The sequence below is a fragment of the Ranitomeya variabilis genome, chromosome 1, assembly GCF_051348905.1.
Source record: "Ranitomeya variabilis isolate aRanVar5 chromosome 1, aRanVar5.hap1, whole genome shotgun sequence".
Classification (NCBI taxonomy): Eukaryota; Metazoa; Chordata; class Amphibia; order Anura; family Dendrobatidae; genus Ranitomeya; species Ranitomeya variabilis.
Genome location: NC_135232.1, coordinates 1,023,730,816 through 1,023,747,179, shown reverse-complemented (window position 1 = coordinate 1,023,747,179; position 16,364 = coordinate 1,023,730,816). Strand labels below are relative to the sequence as shown.

Sequence of the window (16,364 nt, the reverse complement as noted above, 5' to 3'; positions counted from 1 at the left end):
GCTTGCATCTCGAGCAAGGACCAAGCATTAGCATATCGCGCTGCTGGCATCTATTTCTTCCTTCTGTCAATTGCAGGGGACCCCCGAGGTCTGGTGCCTTTACCCCCTGCATGGGTGCTGCCTTTAGCTCTTCTGTATCCAATACCCTGGTGGCGGTTGTTACCACCATTAGTACTATGGCAACAGCCCAGTGTCACATCTACCAGCGGGACAGCACCAGCACGGCCTATGGCAGAGGTTATTCTGACCACCTTACAGAGTGAGTCAGAACTACCAGCTGAGGACTTATAGCCAGGCAAATCCCACAGAGGACACTGCAAACCTAGAGGTTATTCAGACCGCCTTTCTCTTGGGCAGTGTTGGGTGCAGGTGGCTTACACTCATCTAGGCTTCTTTAGCCGATAGGAGACCAGTGATCAGAATACAACAGGATCAATGCTTAGGGCGGTACTTTTTATATGCATTGAGAGGCTATTGAGTCCTCCCTTTGAGGCAGCTAGTCTCCACCTTATCTTAGTCCTTTTCACCTACAGTCCTTGAGGCCTGGGTTGCAGAGTCTAGCAGTGCTTCCATCTTTTCACCTCCTATAGGAGCGCTGGCCAAGTCCTTCTCATTTGGGGTTTAAGGCAGGTCATTCAGATAATCGACTTCTGACACATTGCCTCAACCTACAGGGTGTGTGGAGATCTTAGGCCTCTAAGGGTCTCCCAAGTAGCCTACCATCTACAGTAGAACTTCCCAAGGTAGGTCAAGGACTGGTCAGGACAGATGTCTGGCCTATTCTATAACAATCTTGGTCCTTCCTTATTAGGGCAGAATTCTCCATTCCCAGGTTGGTAATTTGAATGCTGGTTTGCTTAGATTTCTCCAGTTTTAGTCCTGAACTCATGTTCATTGTGGTAGATGCCCCCAGACAACTCCCATATTATCCAGACAGGCCTTTCCCAGGGTTGTCCTCTCCTACTGAATTTCTTTTTAGTAATTTACTTTACCGGCAGGACTGTCCGGTCCGAAAATTCAGAAGACTCCTGTCTTTTCAGATTAGGGTTGTTTGACTAGGCTTAAGGTACAAGGGCTCTAAAAGGTAACTTTTCTGCCATTTAATTTTGCACCTGTTACATAAGGGAGAACCTATGGGCAGCGCTCATAGGACAATATCCCTCTTATTAGTACTTGCCTGTCTAGATTAAACTAGAGCAGACTCCCAAAAAACAAATTCCAGCCTTGGCTATCTTGGTGCAGAAGAATTTATCTTATAGGCCAGAGGTCAGAATTGCCCACCGTGGCCACCATATTATTCCCTGAGAGACCTTTAGGGGTCTAGCCATTCTTTGGTCCTCCTCCTTTTGTGCTGATCAGAATGGTCTCTCCAGTTTTTTTGTCATCTCTTTTTCTCTGGAACCGAGCATTCGGGTGTTCTGCTCCCTCCTTCCACCTTAGTGGAACTTTTTCACTTTAATGAGGTGATTACTCTCCCTTCTTTAGGTACTTTGCCTCCTGTCTCCCTGACGTTCTCACATAGGTGGATATAGTTGGAAGTTGTGCATCTCTGCATGTCTCTCAAAACACCACTCTGATGCCTTACGGTCTTTCCCAGTATGCACTTGCAGAGGTCTGACCGCCTCTAGGGTGATCTTTGCTCGCTGGATTAGATCAGACACTAGCAAAGCTTATAAAGACAAGTGCCAACGCTCTCCTTTTCAGGGTTAGGGCGCACTCTGCATTTACTACAAATGCATTCCGGGCAGTTTTTCCACCAGGTATTGACCTTGAAGTTCTGTAAAGCAGCCACTTGCTCATCACTGCATACCTTTACAAAGTTCTAAAGGGTCCACAACTTTGTTTTGGCACAAAAAAATCTGGGGAGGAGGATACTGCAGGCAGCAATTGCTCAGGCAAACTCTTGAGAAATGGTGGAAAAAGTTCTCTGGTAACTGTATAATGTTTAAGTTATTCTTACCCCTTGGACAGCTTTGGGACACCCCATGGTTAATTTGTCCCCCAATAAGATGAACAAGAAATCAGGATTTTTTAGTCACTGTAAAACCCTTTCTCGTTGTCTTCATTGGGGACACAGCTCTCACCCTTGGTTAAGTGGTGGGGCATGAATTATTTTTCTTTTTGGGCTTTAATTCTTTTGGCTTTCTCTCGTTGCTTTTTGACTAAACTGAGGAGCATGGTTCTAGCAGGCAAGGTATAGTCTGTTGTGGAAGAGAAAAATTTCAACTAGTTGCATTAATAGTGTCAGAGTCCAGGTGGCAGCAGACTCTCTCAGTTTCTGTGTCCCCCAATAAAGACTACAAGAAAGGAATTTTATGGTGAGCAAAAAAATACCCTAATTTTTGTCCCAGATTTTTCATTTCCACAAGGAAAAAATAGAAGAAAATGGACCCCACAATTTTTCATGCAATACCTTCTGAATGTGGCAATACCCAATATGTTGTTGGAAACTAGTTTTTAGCCACATGGCAGGGCTCAGGAGCTGTTTAACTTTTAACGCGCAGATTTTCTTCTAATTTGCAATGCTGCAGAAATAGAAATAAAAATTACCCCATTTTGAAAATTATACCCCTATGGAAATACATCTGTGGGTATGGTTTTCCAGAGATTAGTTACTCAGTGGATAATAGGGAGTAAAAGTTGTAAATCTGCCATTGTAGTGCCCAATATACTGGGCCCAGCTTGTGCTTCTGGAGATATGCACCCCGTAAATTCAGTAGGTCCTTCCCGATACAGCAAAGCCAAACTTGTGGACGATTTGGGAACACTGTGGGGCTCAAAAGGGAGAGGAAGCCATTTGGCTTTGAGAGCATGTATTTTGCCACTTGTCTGGGGTCTTTGAACAATCATTAAGGTTAAGGTCATTAAGTCAACACTTATACTGCATGAGAAACGGCGTAAAAATAAATATAACCAATTCTTCACCTGCTGTTGATTTGTTCATTCTGCCTCCCAAAGATCACAGCAAGGTTCGGCTCACATTTATCTTGATAGCGCTTCAGATGGAAACCCTGACAGAAGATTCCCTATAATGAGGCAGATGGAGGCACTATGGACACTGTCTTGCTTATGATCCGGCGGTGTCCGACTTTTTAGGCGTGCATAAAAGTGCCATCCACCACAGTTTTATGCACTTCTGAAAGGACAAAGCTGAACAGAGGCCAGACAGAGGCCAGAGTAACTCTGCTGCCTCATTATAATGAATGGATGCCTCGGGGGTTTCATCTGAATCAAGTCACGCAGAGATTTAGATGGAAACCCCAAAGTAAGTAGTCAGTGCAGAGAACAGGATAAATTTGATCCCAAACGTTATGTAAAATGTTCCCAACCAAAGCTTCAACTCAATCCATAAAAAAGCAATCCCCCACTCAGATCTGTCATCTGTTAAGGGAAATATAGGGGGCTGCCACGTTACTGGTTGTGCAAAGGCTCAGGAGAAGTGAAATAGAAATTTGAGGCTAAAGGAATATGTTTGTGGGAAAAATTTGATTTTTTTATTTTCACGGCTCCATGCTATAAACTTCTGTGAAGTACCTGGGAGTTCAAAGTGTTCACCACACATCTAGATAATTTCCTTGGGGGCGGTGTTGTTTCCAAAATGGGGTCACTTGTGGGGTTTTTTCCAATGTTTAGGCACATGAGGGGCTCTCCAAACGTGACATGGTGAGAAATTTCTGAACGATTTTTAACCCTTCTAACTTCCTAACAAAATAATGTTTAAAAAATTATGCAGATATAAAGTAGACATGTGGGAAATGTTAAGTAGTAACTATTTTGTGTGACATTTTCGCCAAATTTCTGATATGTTCACAAATAAAGATAAGTCATATCGAACAAATTTTATCACTATCATGACGTACAGTATGTCACGCCACACAGAATAATTGGGATCCGTTGAAGTGTTCCAGAGTTATTACAACTAGTGATGAGCGAACGTGCTCGGATAACGCCTTATCCGAGCATGCTCGGGTGTTATCCGAGCATCTGGGAGTGCTCGTACATTATGGTCGAGTCCCTTTGGCGGCATGATTTGCGGCTGTTAGACAGCCTCGACACTTGTGAGGATTGCCTAAGCTGGCTTCATACTTTCCTTAGCGACTTATGAAAATGTGAATCGTAAGTCGTTAAACAGTTAAAGGGGTTATCCCAAAAAATAACATTTATTACCCATCGTCAAAATGCTCCATTCTCGAGATCGGAGGGGCCCCTGTGGTCTGACACCAGTTGATCATACATTTATCACCATTTTTGATCTGTAAGAACATATCTAGACTTGGATAGAACCTTGTTTTCAGTAAGTCAATAAAAAGGAAAGGTTTTGAACATACGGAATACCATCCTTCACCTAGCTCATAAGAGAGCAACACTTAGACACTTAACAATATAGCGTATGTTCAGATATGGCTGATTTCTTGTAGACATATCTGTAGGATAATTCTGTTTCATGAAGTTTCTGCTGTATGTGATTACCTGGTTTAAGTCCTGCCGTGAGCTTCACATCTCTGATGACAGCGTCTTCCTGAGACTGTATAGTAATCAACAAGCAGTACATCTCATTATTTAACGCTGGGGGCTCGTGACGCAGTTGCACTGAAACCTTAGGTACTCTTGAAATAATCCTGAAAAGAAAAAATATACTAATCTAAGTTACCTGCTGGTAAGTGCAATAAGTATGAGATATTCTACAGCACTTATCTCTTACATGGTGCTGGCCTGGATAATGATGCTGTCCCAGTGCACTTCAGCATCAGGTAGCTTCGGTCTCCTTTTGAAGGAGCGGGCCGCCTGGACAGCTTCCTGAGCCGAGGCAGCATCTCCCCCGCCTCCCCTCCAGTTCAGAATGACACAGCGGCCTGTCTGACTGCCCAGGATTAGATCTACTGAGGTTATCTGAAAAGTGAAAAAGATATTCCTTATCATACAGGGCACATTATTAAAGATGACCTTTCACTAGTTTGAGCTTGTTAAACTAGCCATATCATGGAATAGTAGCAGAGTAAAACATATTTTTTAATTTCTGTTCTCCATTGCGGAGATATTCACTTGAAAAGTTAAAGTTATAATTTGCCTGGGCGTTAACAGAGATTTGTCTTTGTGGACGTCTACCTCTTCCACTGTATCAGAGTGACCAATCATAAAAAGACAGCAGCAGGGGAGAAAAGGGCACACCCTCATCTCTCCACTGGTCTCTGCAGCTACTGAGTAGCAGAGCGGAGTTATGCATCTTTCAAACACTTCCCTGTCTCATCTCATAGCAGTCAGTGTGGGGGGAGGATGAAAACTCACAGCACTGTGAAATGAGATTTGGAAGGGTTCGTAATAATATATAACAGGTTTATCTCTACACTATAGCTTCAGCAATCAATGAGAGGAGGGGTCATGTTCTTTTCTCCTCTGCATGATGCCTCCTGCTTCTGTCTGGTCAATCTCATACAGGAGAACCAGTACACGCCCAAAATGAAATCTATGGTTCCACCCAACTGAACAACAACAAAAGTTATAAACTAAACTTTATAAGCTAATATCCACAGAAAGGAGAAGAGAAATTAAAGGATTAAAAACTACATTTTACTCAGCTCTGCAGTTACTATTCCATGATGTTGCCTGTTTAATATGCTAAAACTAGTGAAAGGCCTCTTGAAATCATTGAACTTCTATACTGAAATAGGTTTACATTTTAAAAAATACAGACAATACACACTTCATGCCCCTACATGTATAACAAGATACTTATGCACCGATATATTAGACAATAAATAATGTGGAACATGTAGAAAATGACATAATGCACACAATAGCACATGCACAAGATGCCATAAAATAAATTTACCACCAGATCACAGCAACCCATCTCATTCCCCAGGATTCATTTGTATTACCATGTTGGTGGGTTGGGTCTCAAATTCTGTATGGATATATTACATCAGCGTTATAAAACAAGCAGAAGCTCAAACCTGGATCTAAACCTTCTTATACTATATGTGCTCCATAAAGCGATTTACATTCCTAATATATATTTCAGCACCTGCGATTGCTTCATTGACTCAAACTCAGAAGTGTCAGCAGAGGAGGGAAAGACTTGATGATCTCTGAGAGTGACTGTTGGAACACAAACCTATCCCCAAAAAAAGCCCCGACTATAAGGAGTGGAGGTCAAGTATTCGCACTCATTCTCTGTGACACTTTAAAATATAGTCGAGCGTCACCGTACTCTATCGCCCATAGAAAATGAATGGAGCCGAGGTGCGAATGCTTGATCTCCAATTTATTCAGACTGGGCTCCGCAGAGTCCCATTCTCAGAATTGTTGGATGTGTCAGTGGTTGGACCCCAAGTGATCAATAAGGTATCCCCTACCTATCAATAGGGCATAACATATACAATATTACCCTTTTATGCCTGTTTTTACACATTGGATATGGGATGGAGGATAGGCATTTAGAGATGACTGCGCTGCTGTAGATGATGGCAGTTCCACAGTCCAGGTAGATTTATGACGTTTTGTTAACGCATTTCTGTTTTGAACTACATGCTTTTTCAAAATACTGCAGTGAGGGTATCCTAAACTATACACAGCCCTTTGTAGCTTATTTTGAAAAAGGGTTCAGTTTGAACCACAAATCAACTCAGCTGTGTTTAAGAAACAGGAGGGTCTGAAACACCCAGGGAAGAGGACGGGTGCCCCAGTGGCGGGGGCAGGATTAGGCAGTTGTTCTATGATCGATGACAAGGTCTGGGATACTTTGGTTAGGTGAGCGACTAATTGAGTGAGAGCTGCGACCCACTCAGGACGGGGTGCACGCTCGTTGCGAGCAGTGGGTGGCTCCTGGAGTGACAGCATGGTGGATGGCCTACAATCCGGGAACAGGGATGAGGTCTGACCAGAGGTAAACTTTTTGTTACAGGAAAAGCATGCAAAGTGCAGGACAATAGGCGGAGAATGGAAGCGAGACTCCCTGGGATCAGGCATAGGGAAAGAGAAATGTGCCAGAGGGAGCTATGCTGGGGATATATGCCCGGGTAGCACTGCTTACTCAGACCCTGAATCCTGTGGTCCTGGGGAAGCTGATGGCTACAACGGTTCAGCGGAACCAGGTGGTGAGCAGCAGCGTTCAAGGGAGCTGCAGCGGTTGAGTATGAGCTGGCGACTAGAAGATGGCGCCGGGCAGAAGGAGGAAGAGGTAGCATCAGAAAGGGTGCGCAGAGTTCCCGCATGCCGGAAAGCAAGGAGGGCACTGATAATATGAGGGCGGTGGGCGGAAGAACGCAATAGAGTCAACAAGTGTGACAAACCGGGCTGCCTCTGGCGTGGCCCAGCCTGCAGGGAACTACGTTTTTAAAAAGGCAGCCGAAGAAGCGACGCTGGTCTAGGGGGAAGAACTAAAATTGCTAAATGTGCAAGAGGCTTTTCCCAGGGGGTCAAACAGATCATGACTTGGAGAAAACCAGGACGATCTTCTTATTTCATCTGTCCATTTGTTATCTTTTTTTTATTATTTGGAGTCCCCTTCACTGCCATGCCTGTCCTGGAAAAACCCATCCTGAAGATTCCAAATCCTTCTTGGCAGACAGGTAAACGAGGACGGACATCAGACGTCGCGGGTGGAGACACTGCTGTGGAGGAGCTTACTTTTTTGCATAGTGTCAGCAGCATATACTCATGGTTTCCTGTGTCCCCCAATGAAGCGATATAGAAAAATACATTTATTTCTTTTATACACAAAATACTTAGCTTTTCACTCACCTCAACCTTCTTACCAACATCTTCCGTTTTAGCAACAAACTTGAATGTGAACTTTCTGGTCTTTCCAGGCACCAGACACATGGTTCCCTGTGCGGACTGCTCCAATACATCACTGGACTGGTACTGTTCTTCCACCACACAGTACTGGTTGTACTCCTTGTCAAGAAAACAACAGATAAGCATAGCATGGCAATAGTAGGGATATTATATGCTCACCTACTGTAGCAAATGGAATATTTCCCATAAGTAGTATGTCCACTTGTACAGTTTCTACAATATCAGACCACTGCTTTATGGAGCAATATTATACATACAAATTCTAATATAAAATTCACTCCAAGGCCAGTCCAATACAGAACAGGGCAGCTGCATGGGATTCAGATTTCCCTGCAATTACAATCAGTCTGCGAGCTGTATACCGCCATCCACCTCAGAATCACAGGCCACTGTTAATACATCATATAAGTACTGGGAGAAGACGATTTTTTATTCTGACAATATATAACATTTGCTTAATGAATTAGCGTGAAATGAAGTATTATATTGTCACTAGATGGTGGCCCGATTCTAACGCATCTAGAATATGTATGTATATAGCAGTCACATAGTATATAGCACAGGTCACATAGTATATAGGAGCCATGTAGTATATAGCAGACAAATACTACGTGGCTTGTGCTATATACTATGTGGCTGCGATATACATACATACATACATATTGTAGAATAGCCGATGCGTTAATACAGGCCATGCAGTATATAACACAGCCCGAACAGTATATAACCCAGCCCATGTACTATATAACACAGCCCACGCAGTATATAGCAGGCATGCAGTATATAACACAGGCGACGTAGTATATAGCACAGGCCACGCAGTATATAGCACAGCCCACGCAGTATATCACACAGCCCAAGCAGTATATAACACTGCCCATGTAGTATATAGCAGCCACGCGGTATATAACACAGCCCACGTAGTATTTAGCAGTGTGGGCACCATATCCCTGTTAAAAAAAAAAATTAAAATAAAAAAGTTATATACTCACCCGCTGGGATCCAGCGAAGCACTGGCGATGCGCGCGCGGCTTCCGCCATCTTCCGTTCCCAGGATGCATTGCGAAATTACCCAGATGACTTAGCGGTCTCGCGAGACCGCTAAGTCTTCTGGGTAATTTCGCAGTGCATCTCTGGGAACGGAAGATGGTGGCAGGCGCGAGCGCATCGTCGGAACGACGGAAGGTGAGCATAGCAGGTTTTTTGTTTTCTTTTTTATTATTTTTAACATTAGATCTTTTTACTATTGATGCTGCATAGGCAGCATCAATAGTAAAAAGTTGGGGACACACAGGGTTAATAGCAGCGGTAACGGAGTGCGTTACCCGCGGCACAACGCGGTCCGTTACCGCTGGCATTAACCCTGTGTGAGCAGTGACCGGAGGGGAGTATGGAGCGGGCGCCGGGCACTGACTGCAGGAGAGTAGGGAGGGACTAATCGGACTGTGCCCGTCGCTGATTGGTCGCGGCAGCCATGACAGGCAGCTGGCGAGACCAATCAGCGACGCGGGATTTCCATGACGGAACTTGCCGACAGAAACACGGAAGTACCCCTTAGACAATTATATATATAGATGACAAATAAATCATTCCTGCAAATTAAATAATACGTCCTGGTGATCACAGAGGCAAAGATACACTATGGGATCACTATGGGAGCCAAAGGTAACTTTAATAACTCCAATTTTGGCAACTTAACCCCTTATATTCAGCAATCGATAGCAAAACGCTTTTCTTAACACCATCGCCCAATTACTACCCTCCCTCTCACACATGACGGAAGTATTGTATCATACGCATGATCAGGCAAAATGGAACCTCTTCCCATGAAAAAACTGTCCAGATGCCAACGGTGACGTACTGAACGTCCTTGCATTTTCCACATTGGCACGCTTGTGAAGCCCTGTCTCAGGCAAGAAATCATAAGCAATTGCTATTCTTGCAAGTGTATTACAGTATATTGTGCAATGGTGGAATTGCCTTTGTGTTTTTTTCAATTCCAAGTTTTTTCCCTGGTTCTCAATACATTAAATGGTGAATTAAATGATGCAAATGAATGATACAACTCGTGCCACAAATGGCTATGTGAGAGGAAAACTAAAAAAAAGGTTATGGATTTTGAAAGACTTGGATAAAAAAATAAAAATAGTGAAAGAGTAAACAAATGGATTACTCCTTAAAGGGTTAAGTGCCAAAGTTCAATGGAAGAGATGCTATTAAAATGTAAGGACAAGGAATGATTGTTATTTTTTGTTACGTGTATGCCAAAATGGTTCCCATGAAAACGTTCCTGCAAAATCAAATGTGATGATGAAACTAAACAACAGGACAGTACGTCTCCATGTTACCTGGTTGCTGAAGCCAACGCAGAGCTTGGAGAAGCGGATAGGATGTGGGCAATCAGTCTTTAAATGCACATACAGCTCCACCGGAGTATCCACATGAAAACTTGGGGCCTGGAACTTAGCCTTGCATTGCACTGCATGGAAAGAGTTAAAATAAATAATTGAAAAGTTAATGGCAGAATAAAAGTTGACAATGAGGTGGTATGTGATTATATAGTATACAGACGACCCCCATCACACATACCAAAAGGGACGAAGTCCTGCACTTCAATGGTGAACATGTTACTACCCGCCAAGGACACTCTATCCGCCCACAGGCGATGTGCCAGCTTCACCATGGAGGCGTCACAGTCCGGCTCGGGGTCAGGACTCTCATTCTGGAAATGGAAGCGAATATAATCACTACTGAGACCGCACCCAAAATCCATCAGGAAGTGCAGACTCACCATTAACACCATAATGAGGTTCTTCTCAATCCTGGACTTCTGATCATCTTTTAATGTCGATGCTGTTGGGAAATAAGTAAAATAAACACATGATTTCATAGAGCATTATTAAAATAAGGCCCTGAGGAAATAAAACATTTCATGCTAGGGTTGTTGGGTGACACAAAGATCTCAAGTAATGTGAGCAACGTGAATGGCAATCTATCACCAGGCATCTAAGAGCAGCATGATATCGGGCCCGAGACCCTGATTCCAGCGATGTGTCACTTACTGGGCTGCTTTCTTCAGGTTTTATTAAAAATAGTTTTCTCTGCTGCAGATCTAACAGTTCTCCGATTGCTGAGCCCTGTATAACCCCGTCCACACCACTGATTGGCAGCTTTCTGTGTACACTGTGCATAGGCAGAAAGCTGCCAATCACTGCTGGAGGGCGGGGTTATGCAAAGCCCATGTATATGGAGGACTATATGGCTAGTGATAATCTCCTGATGATAAAACAATGATTTTCTAAAAAATACAGACACACAGCTTGAATCAGCGCTGCTGGCCCTATGTTACACTGATCTCAAATTAAATAGCAAAAGTCTCTTTACCGATTCCCTTCAAGACACAGCGCAACCATGAAAAGTCACGATAAATCCGATAAATCATTTTTGGTCACCGGTTGTTACATGTGATCTCAAGGCAAGTCAGGGGCAACCATGTCTTATGTGCGATTTTAGAGGGTCTAATGATTATGGCAAAACCTACAATGTATGATGTAGCCCCCGCAATGTTATTATGAAGCAGAGCAATGATGGCACGGCGTCAGGTGGGGGGCTACTAATCACAAGAGTTACTGGCGATGTAGATAGTAGGAAGGCTTGCAGGGTACGAGACGGACGGCCATGGACTACCAACGTGGCGGCAGGACAAGAGTCCAGCAAATCTTTTTGCTCACTTTACCAAACTCCACATGTTGCCTTCAGTTCATTGGGGCACTTTGGAAATAATAGGAAAATAAATGGCTAATCCCACCATTACTGAAGAGCGTACGGTCAATCTAAGGGAGTACATGCCTCTTCCCAGCAGCTCCAGAGAGTAGGTGATGTAGTCCTTGAGTTGTGCCATGAGATAAGCACATTTCAGAGCGGTGCCGAGTATGGAGGTGAGTAGGGTCCACCACCGCTCACTGCGGTAGTCACACATCACATAATCCAGCAGCCTGGGAAACAAAGGGGATATTTAGTGTTACACAGTGCACAGCAGGTTACTTATACGCAGGCTGACAGTGACAGAAAGAAGCACGCTGACATTTTTCCAATGCATGTATAATGATTAGCCATCATCAACATTTTAGTGTCATTATATCCCTCCTCAGCAACAGCAATACAGTCTCCCTCTTTGTTATAGGCTATTGAGTCATGTGGCCTCCAGTCTGACAACCAGTGCAGTACATGCGCTAATGTGCAGACAGGAAGTCAGTCTGGGACTTCCTGTGATCGACACGATAAACTCATAACCGGTCAGATCCTTTTTGGCAGCTCTCAGACACCTCCATCCCCAACTCAGCCCCACCCTCCCTGCTCCTCACTATGTCCTCCATGTAACTAAAAGTATAATTAAAAAAAGAGGAAAAATTCCTGCACGATGAAATCGTGATAAAATACAAGATTTATTGAGAAAACATTAAAAAAGACAGTGGTACGATAACCAGCAGCACAAAGACCAACGTGCTTCAGCTTAGAAAGCCTTATTCATGGTACAAATGGTAAAAATGTAGGTGGGCCAGGGCCCATAGCAACCAATCCCGTTGTAGCTTTCATTTTTCAAGAGTAGAAGCATTCTGTTCTGGTAAAATGAGAGCTGTGCAGTGATTAGGCAACGCTCAAGCGAATGACCCCAATCACTGTTCTAGGTACGAATGCGATCTGTGTACAACATAGCTAGCAACTGCTCACAAGAAACGGACTTCTGAATGACGCCTAAATCGGAAGAAAGAAAATTATTATTTATATATAACAGATTGAATAACCACATCTTTTCTCCCACGTTAAGTCAATTTTCATCAAAGTTCGAGTCTCTGTCTTGGATGCGGCTCAGAAAGATTTAAAATGCGGCAGCCGAAAGCGCATCACAAATCCTACCCATCGGCGCCCCTATTATGTTCTATGCGGGGCAGCTATGGGTGGTCATGATAGGCGGGGGTCTGCAGAAGACCTGTCATTGTGAATCTCCTGTGAGAACGTAGCCGGCGTTCATAGGAGATCCTGATTTCGGCTTTATATATAACAGGGCAAGGCGCTGCTACGTGTAGCACGGGAGATCAGATGATCGCAGCTTCAAGTCTCTTAAAGGGAACCTGTCACCCCATTTTTTCGATATGCGATAAAAATATGGTTCAATAGGGCCTGAGCTCAGCTTTACATCAGTACCGTTCATATCCCCCCGACTCCCCACCTTTGCTGCGAAAATACCTTAGTAATCTCTCCGTTTTCGCACGTCAGTCACCCCGGTCCGATGGGCGGGGCCTAATCGCCAATTCTCCCCACCTCCGGCTTTGTGCTATGAATCTTCTTTCTTGCGTTGGTGTAGTTTTCTGCGCCTGCGCATTCAAGTGGCGTCTCGCGCATGCGCAGTATGTTTTGCCCAACAGTGGGCAAAGCATTCAACTCATTATTGCGCATACGCCGGCATTTTCCTTGACGTTCTGTGCCCCGGAAGTCTTTCTATGCTTCCGGGGCACAAAACATAGGGTCAAAAGCTGGCGCATGCGCAATAATGATTTCATGCTTTGCCCACAGTTGGTCAAAGCATACTGCGCACGTGCAAGACGCTAATTCAGTGCGCAGCCGCAGAAACTGGCTGCGATCTGTGCTATTCACAGATCTGGTTACGTCTGACATGCCGAGGAGCGGAGGGAGAGACAGCGATTAGGCCCTGCCCATCAGATCAGGGTGATTGACGTGCAAAAACGGAGAGATTACTAAGGTATTTTCGCAGCAAAGTTGGGGAATCGGGGGATATGAAAGGTACTGCTGTAAAGCTGAGCTCAGGCCCTATTGAACCATATTTTTATCTCATATAGAAAAAAAGGGGTGACGGGTTCTCTTTAAACGGACTACTGAAGACAGTAAAAACTGTGACAAAGTTTTTAAAAATATGAAAAAAATAAAAATTTACAAATTTACAAAAAATACACATATTTGATATTGCTGTGTTCAGAAATGCCTGATCTATCAAAATATACAATAAGTGAATCCAATCGTCAAAAGACATGAGATAAAAAAAAAAATCAAACACACAAGAATTACAGGGATTTTTTGGCCATTGAAACATTGCAATAAAATTCACTAAGCGGCAATCAAAACATTGTATCTACACCAAAGTGATAGCAATAAAAATGTCAGATCAGGGTACAAAAAATGCGCCCTCACCGAGCCCCAGATCTCTAAAAATGATAACGCTAGGAGTCTCAGAAAATGGCAACCTAAGCTATTTTTTTTTTTTTTTTGCTACAAATGTGTGAATTTTTTTCACCACTTAAATAAAAAAACAAACAAACAAAAAACTATACATGTTTGGTATCTGTGTACTCGTACTGACCTGGGGAATCACATTGCCAGGTCACTTTTACCATATAGTGAACATGGTAAATAATTTTAAAAAAAATGTGGAATTGCACTATTTATACAATTTCACCACACTTGGAATTTTTCCCCCATTTTCCAGTACGCTGCATAATAAAATGAATGGTGTGATTCGAAAGTGCAACTCGTACCGCAAAAATTAAGTCATCATATGGCTATATTGATGGAAAAATAGAAAAAAAACTTAAGGCTTTTGGAGGAAGGACAAGAAAAAAATGAAGAGAGCAAAACCGAAAAATCGAAAAGTCATGAAGGGGTTCAAAACAAAGAAGGAAAAAGAAAAAGTACACATACTGTATGTGGTCTGGCTGTGTCCGGAAAAGTCCAATCTAGCAAAATATAAACCTAATGAATTTGTTTAGTAAACACGGTAAAGAGAAAAAAATATGTATTGAAATGCCATAATTGTGCTCTCTTCAGCTTATGCAACATTGCAAAATATGCAATCACAAAGTCGCAACTATGCTAAAATTAAATCAGTAAAAACGTCAGTTCAGGGCACAAGAGAGAAGCCATCACACAGCTCCATCGACCGAAAAATGAAACCGTTACAGGTCTCAGAAAATAATGACAAAAGCAAATGTATATATTTCTTTTTTTTTAACCAAAGACGATTTTTTTTTTTTAACACTTCAATAAATAAAAACAAAATGCATGGTTTGTATCTCCAGAATTGTACTGACTTGGAGAATCATATTACCAGCTCATTTTTATTACATAATGAAAGCTGGAAAAAAGAAATCCAGAAAACAATTGTAGAAATATGTTATTTTGCCGGACTTAGAACTTTGTTCCTGTGTTCCAGGATTCAGAAAAATACTTTGGCACAAATTTGTGAAAATAAACGGAAAAACTCATTTATTTTTGACGATTTCAAAAGGAATTACAGACTTGAAAGCCGACATTTCGACCACTTATGGTCTTTCTTGAGGCCGTCTGTGAGCAGGTGAACGCCGCGTGCATGTAATAAGGACCTAGTTGCGCTGTAGTAGCTGTTTTCCAGTGTATAGAACGATACATGGTAAAACGAACTGTGTCATTTAACAGTACAACTCCGTCCCACGTAAAACCAGCCCTCATACAGCTATGTCAGCAGGAAAGTAAAAAAATGATGGCTCTTGGAAGAGGAGGAAAAAATGAAAGAAAATATAAAAGTGTATATATCGGAACATAGCCATGTTAGAAGGGGGATAATAGCTAATGTGATACCATATTGACATCTTTTTTTTTTTTTTTTTAACTCAAGTGTTTCATTACAAAAAAATACCGCCATTGAAATTTTGATGCGCTAATCCTGTGAGTGTGAGATGATATTACTATCAGGTAAGAGGACCAAAGTGGTGCTGGACACAAAGAAGATGGGGATCAGTGAGTATATTATTACTGTACATCTACACTACATATCCATTCACACAGGGTTAGCACACACAAACGTGAACGGGAGAGAAGTGAAGACAGAAACATGGCACAATGTCATCAGAAATGATTGTGTGCTTCTATGAAACTTCCCTACTGTATACTACGATAAGAACTATTACTGAAAAGGTCCCTTTTAAAGCGTAGGTAGCACTTACTTCAGGGCCTTAGTGTAGTCTTTAGCGTAATAATATTCTTCACCCATCTGTACCACTGTGAAAGAAAGAAAACAAGAGATCCTCAAAGAGTGATCATATGTAATGGACATGCTTAAAGGGGTCGTCTGGTCACAAGACATTGGGGGTTGTCCGGTTTGCCCCTACAGATCAGCTGTAATAAGCTCGGGCGAGATGTGAACAGCGCCATTGTATGTGTAGCAGCCATGGTTGGGTACAATGCAGCGGCCACTACATACGGTTCAGCTCCATTCAATGCTTTACATCCCACCACCGGTGGAGGTACCGGGGGTCTGCACTCCACCAATCTGATACTAGTCTAAGGAGAGGTCAGCAATATCTTGTGGCTGCACAGCCCCTTTAAATGTGAATGTTTAGCATTATATAGCAGATACTTCTCCCACTACATAACCCAGAAGGGACTTTAATAGGTAACTTGCCACAAATTGAAGCAGTTTTGGGAACAGTGCGGTTTCTGTAGCAAGCATTGCTGAGGAGCCGCAAAAACTGTGGCACTAATTCAATGGCTAAAACTGCCCTTTTTTAAATGTG

At 42.9% G+C, this 16,364-nt stretch overlaps 1 protein-coding gene across 1 annotated transcript in view; it reads right to left on the bottom strand.

The window, feature by feature from the left end:
- Positions 1–16,364, bottom strand: part of TRAPPC11 (trafficking protein particle complex subunit 11) — a 50,168-nt gene that overhangs the window by 16,761 nt on the left and 17,043 nt on the right. Inside the window, exons 14-21 of the mRNA XM_077279567.1 lie at positions 15,795–15,849; positions 11,650–11,795; positions 10,592–10,653; positions 10,390–10,522; positions 10,149–10,279; positions 7,744–7,899; positions 4,703–4,890; positions 4,471–4,619 (exon numbers count right to left, since the gene is read on the bottom strand). Coding sequence (XP_077135682.1) covers positions 4,471–4,619; positions 4,703–4,890; positions 7,744–7,899; positions 10,149–10,279; positions 10,390–10,522; positions 10,592–10,653; positions 11,650–11,795; positions 15,795–15,849 — 1,020 coding nt within the window. The remainder of the gene's footprint in view (positions 1–4,470; positions 4,620–4,702; positions 4,891–7,743; positions 7,900–10,148; positions 10,280–10,389; positions 10,523–10,591; positions 10,654–11,649; positions 11,796–15,794; positions 15,850–16,364) is intronic.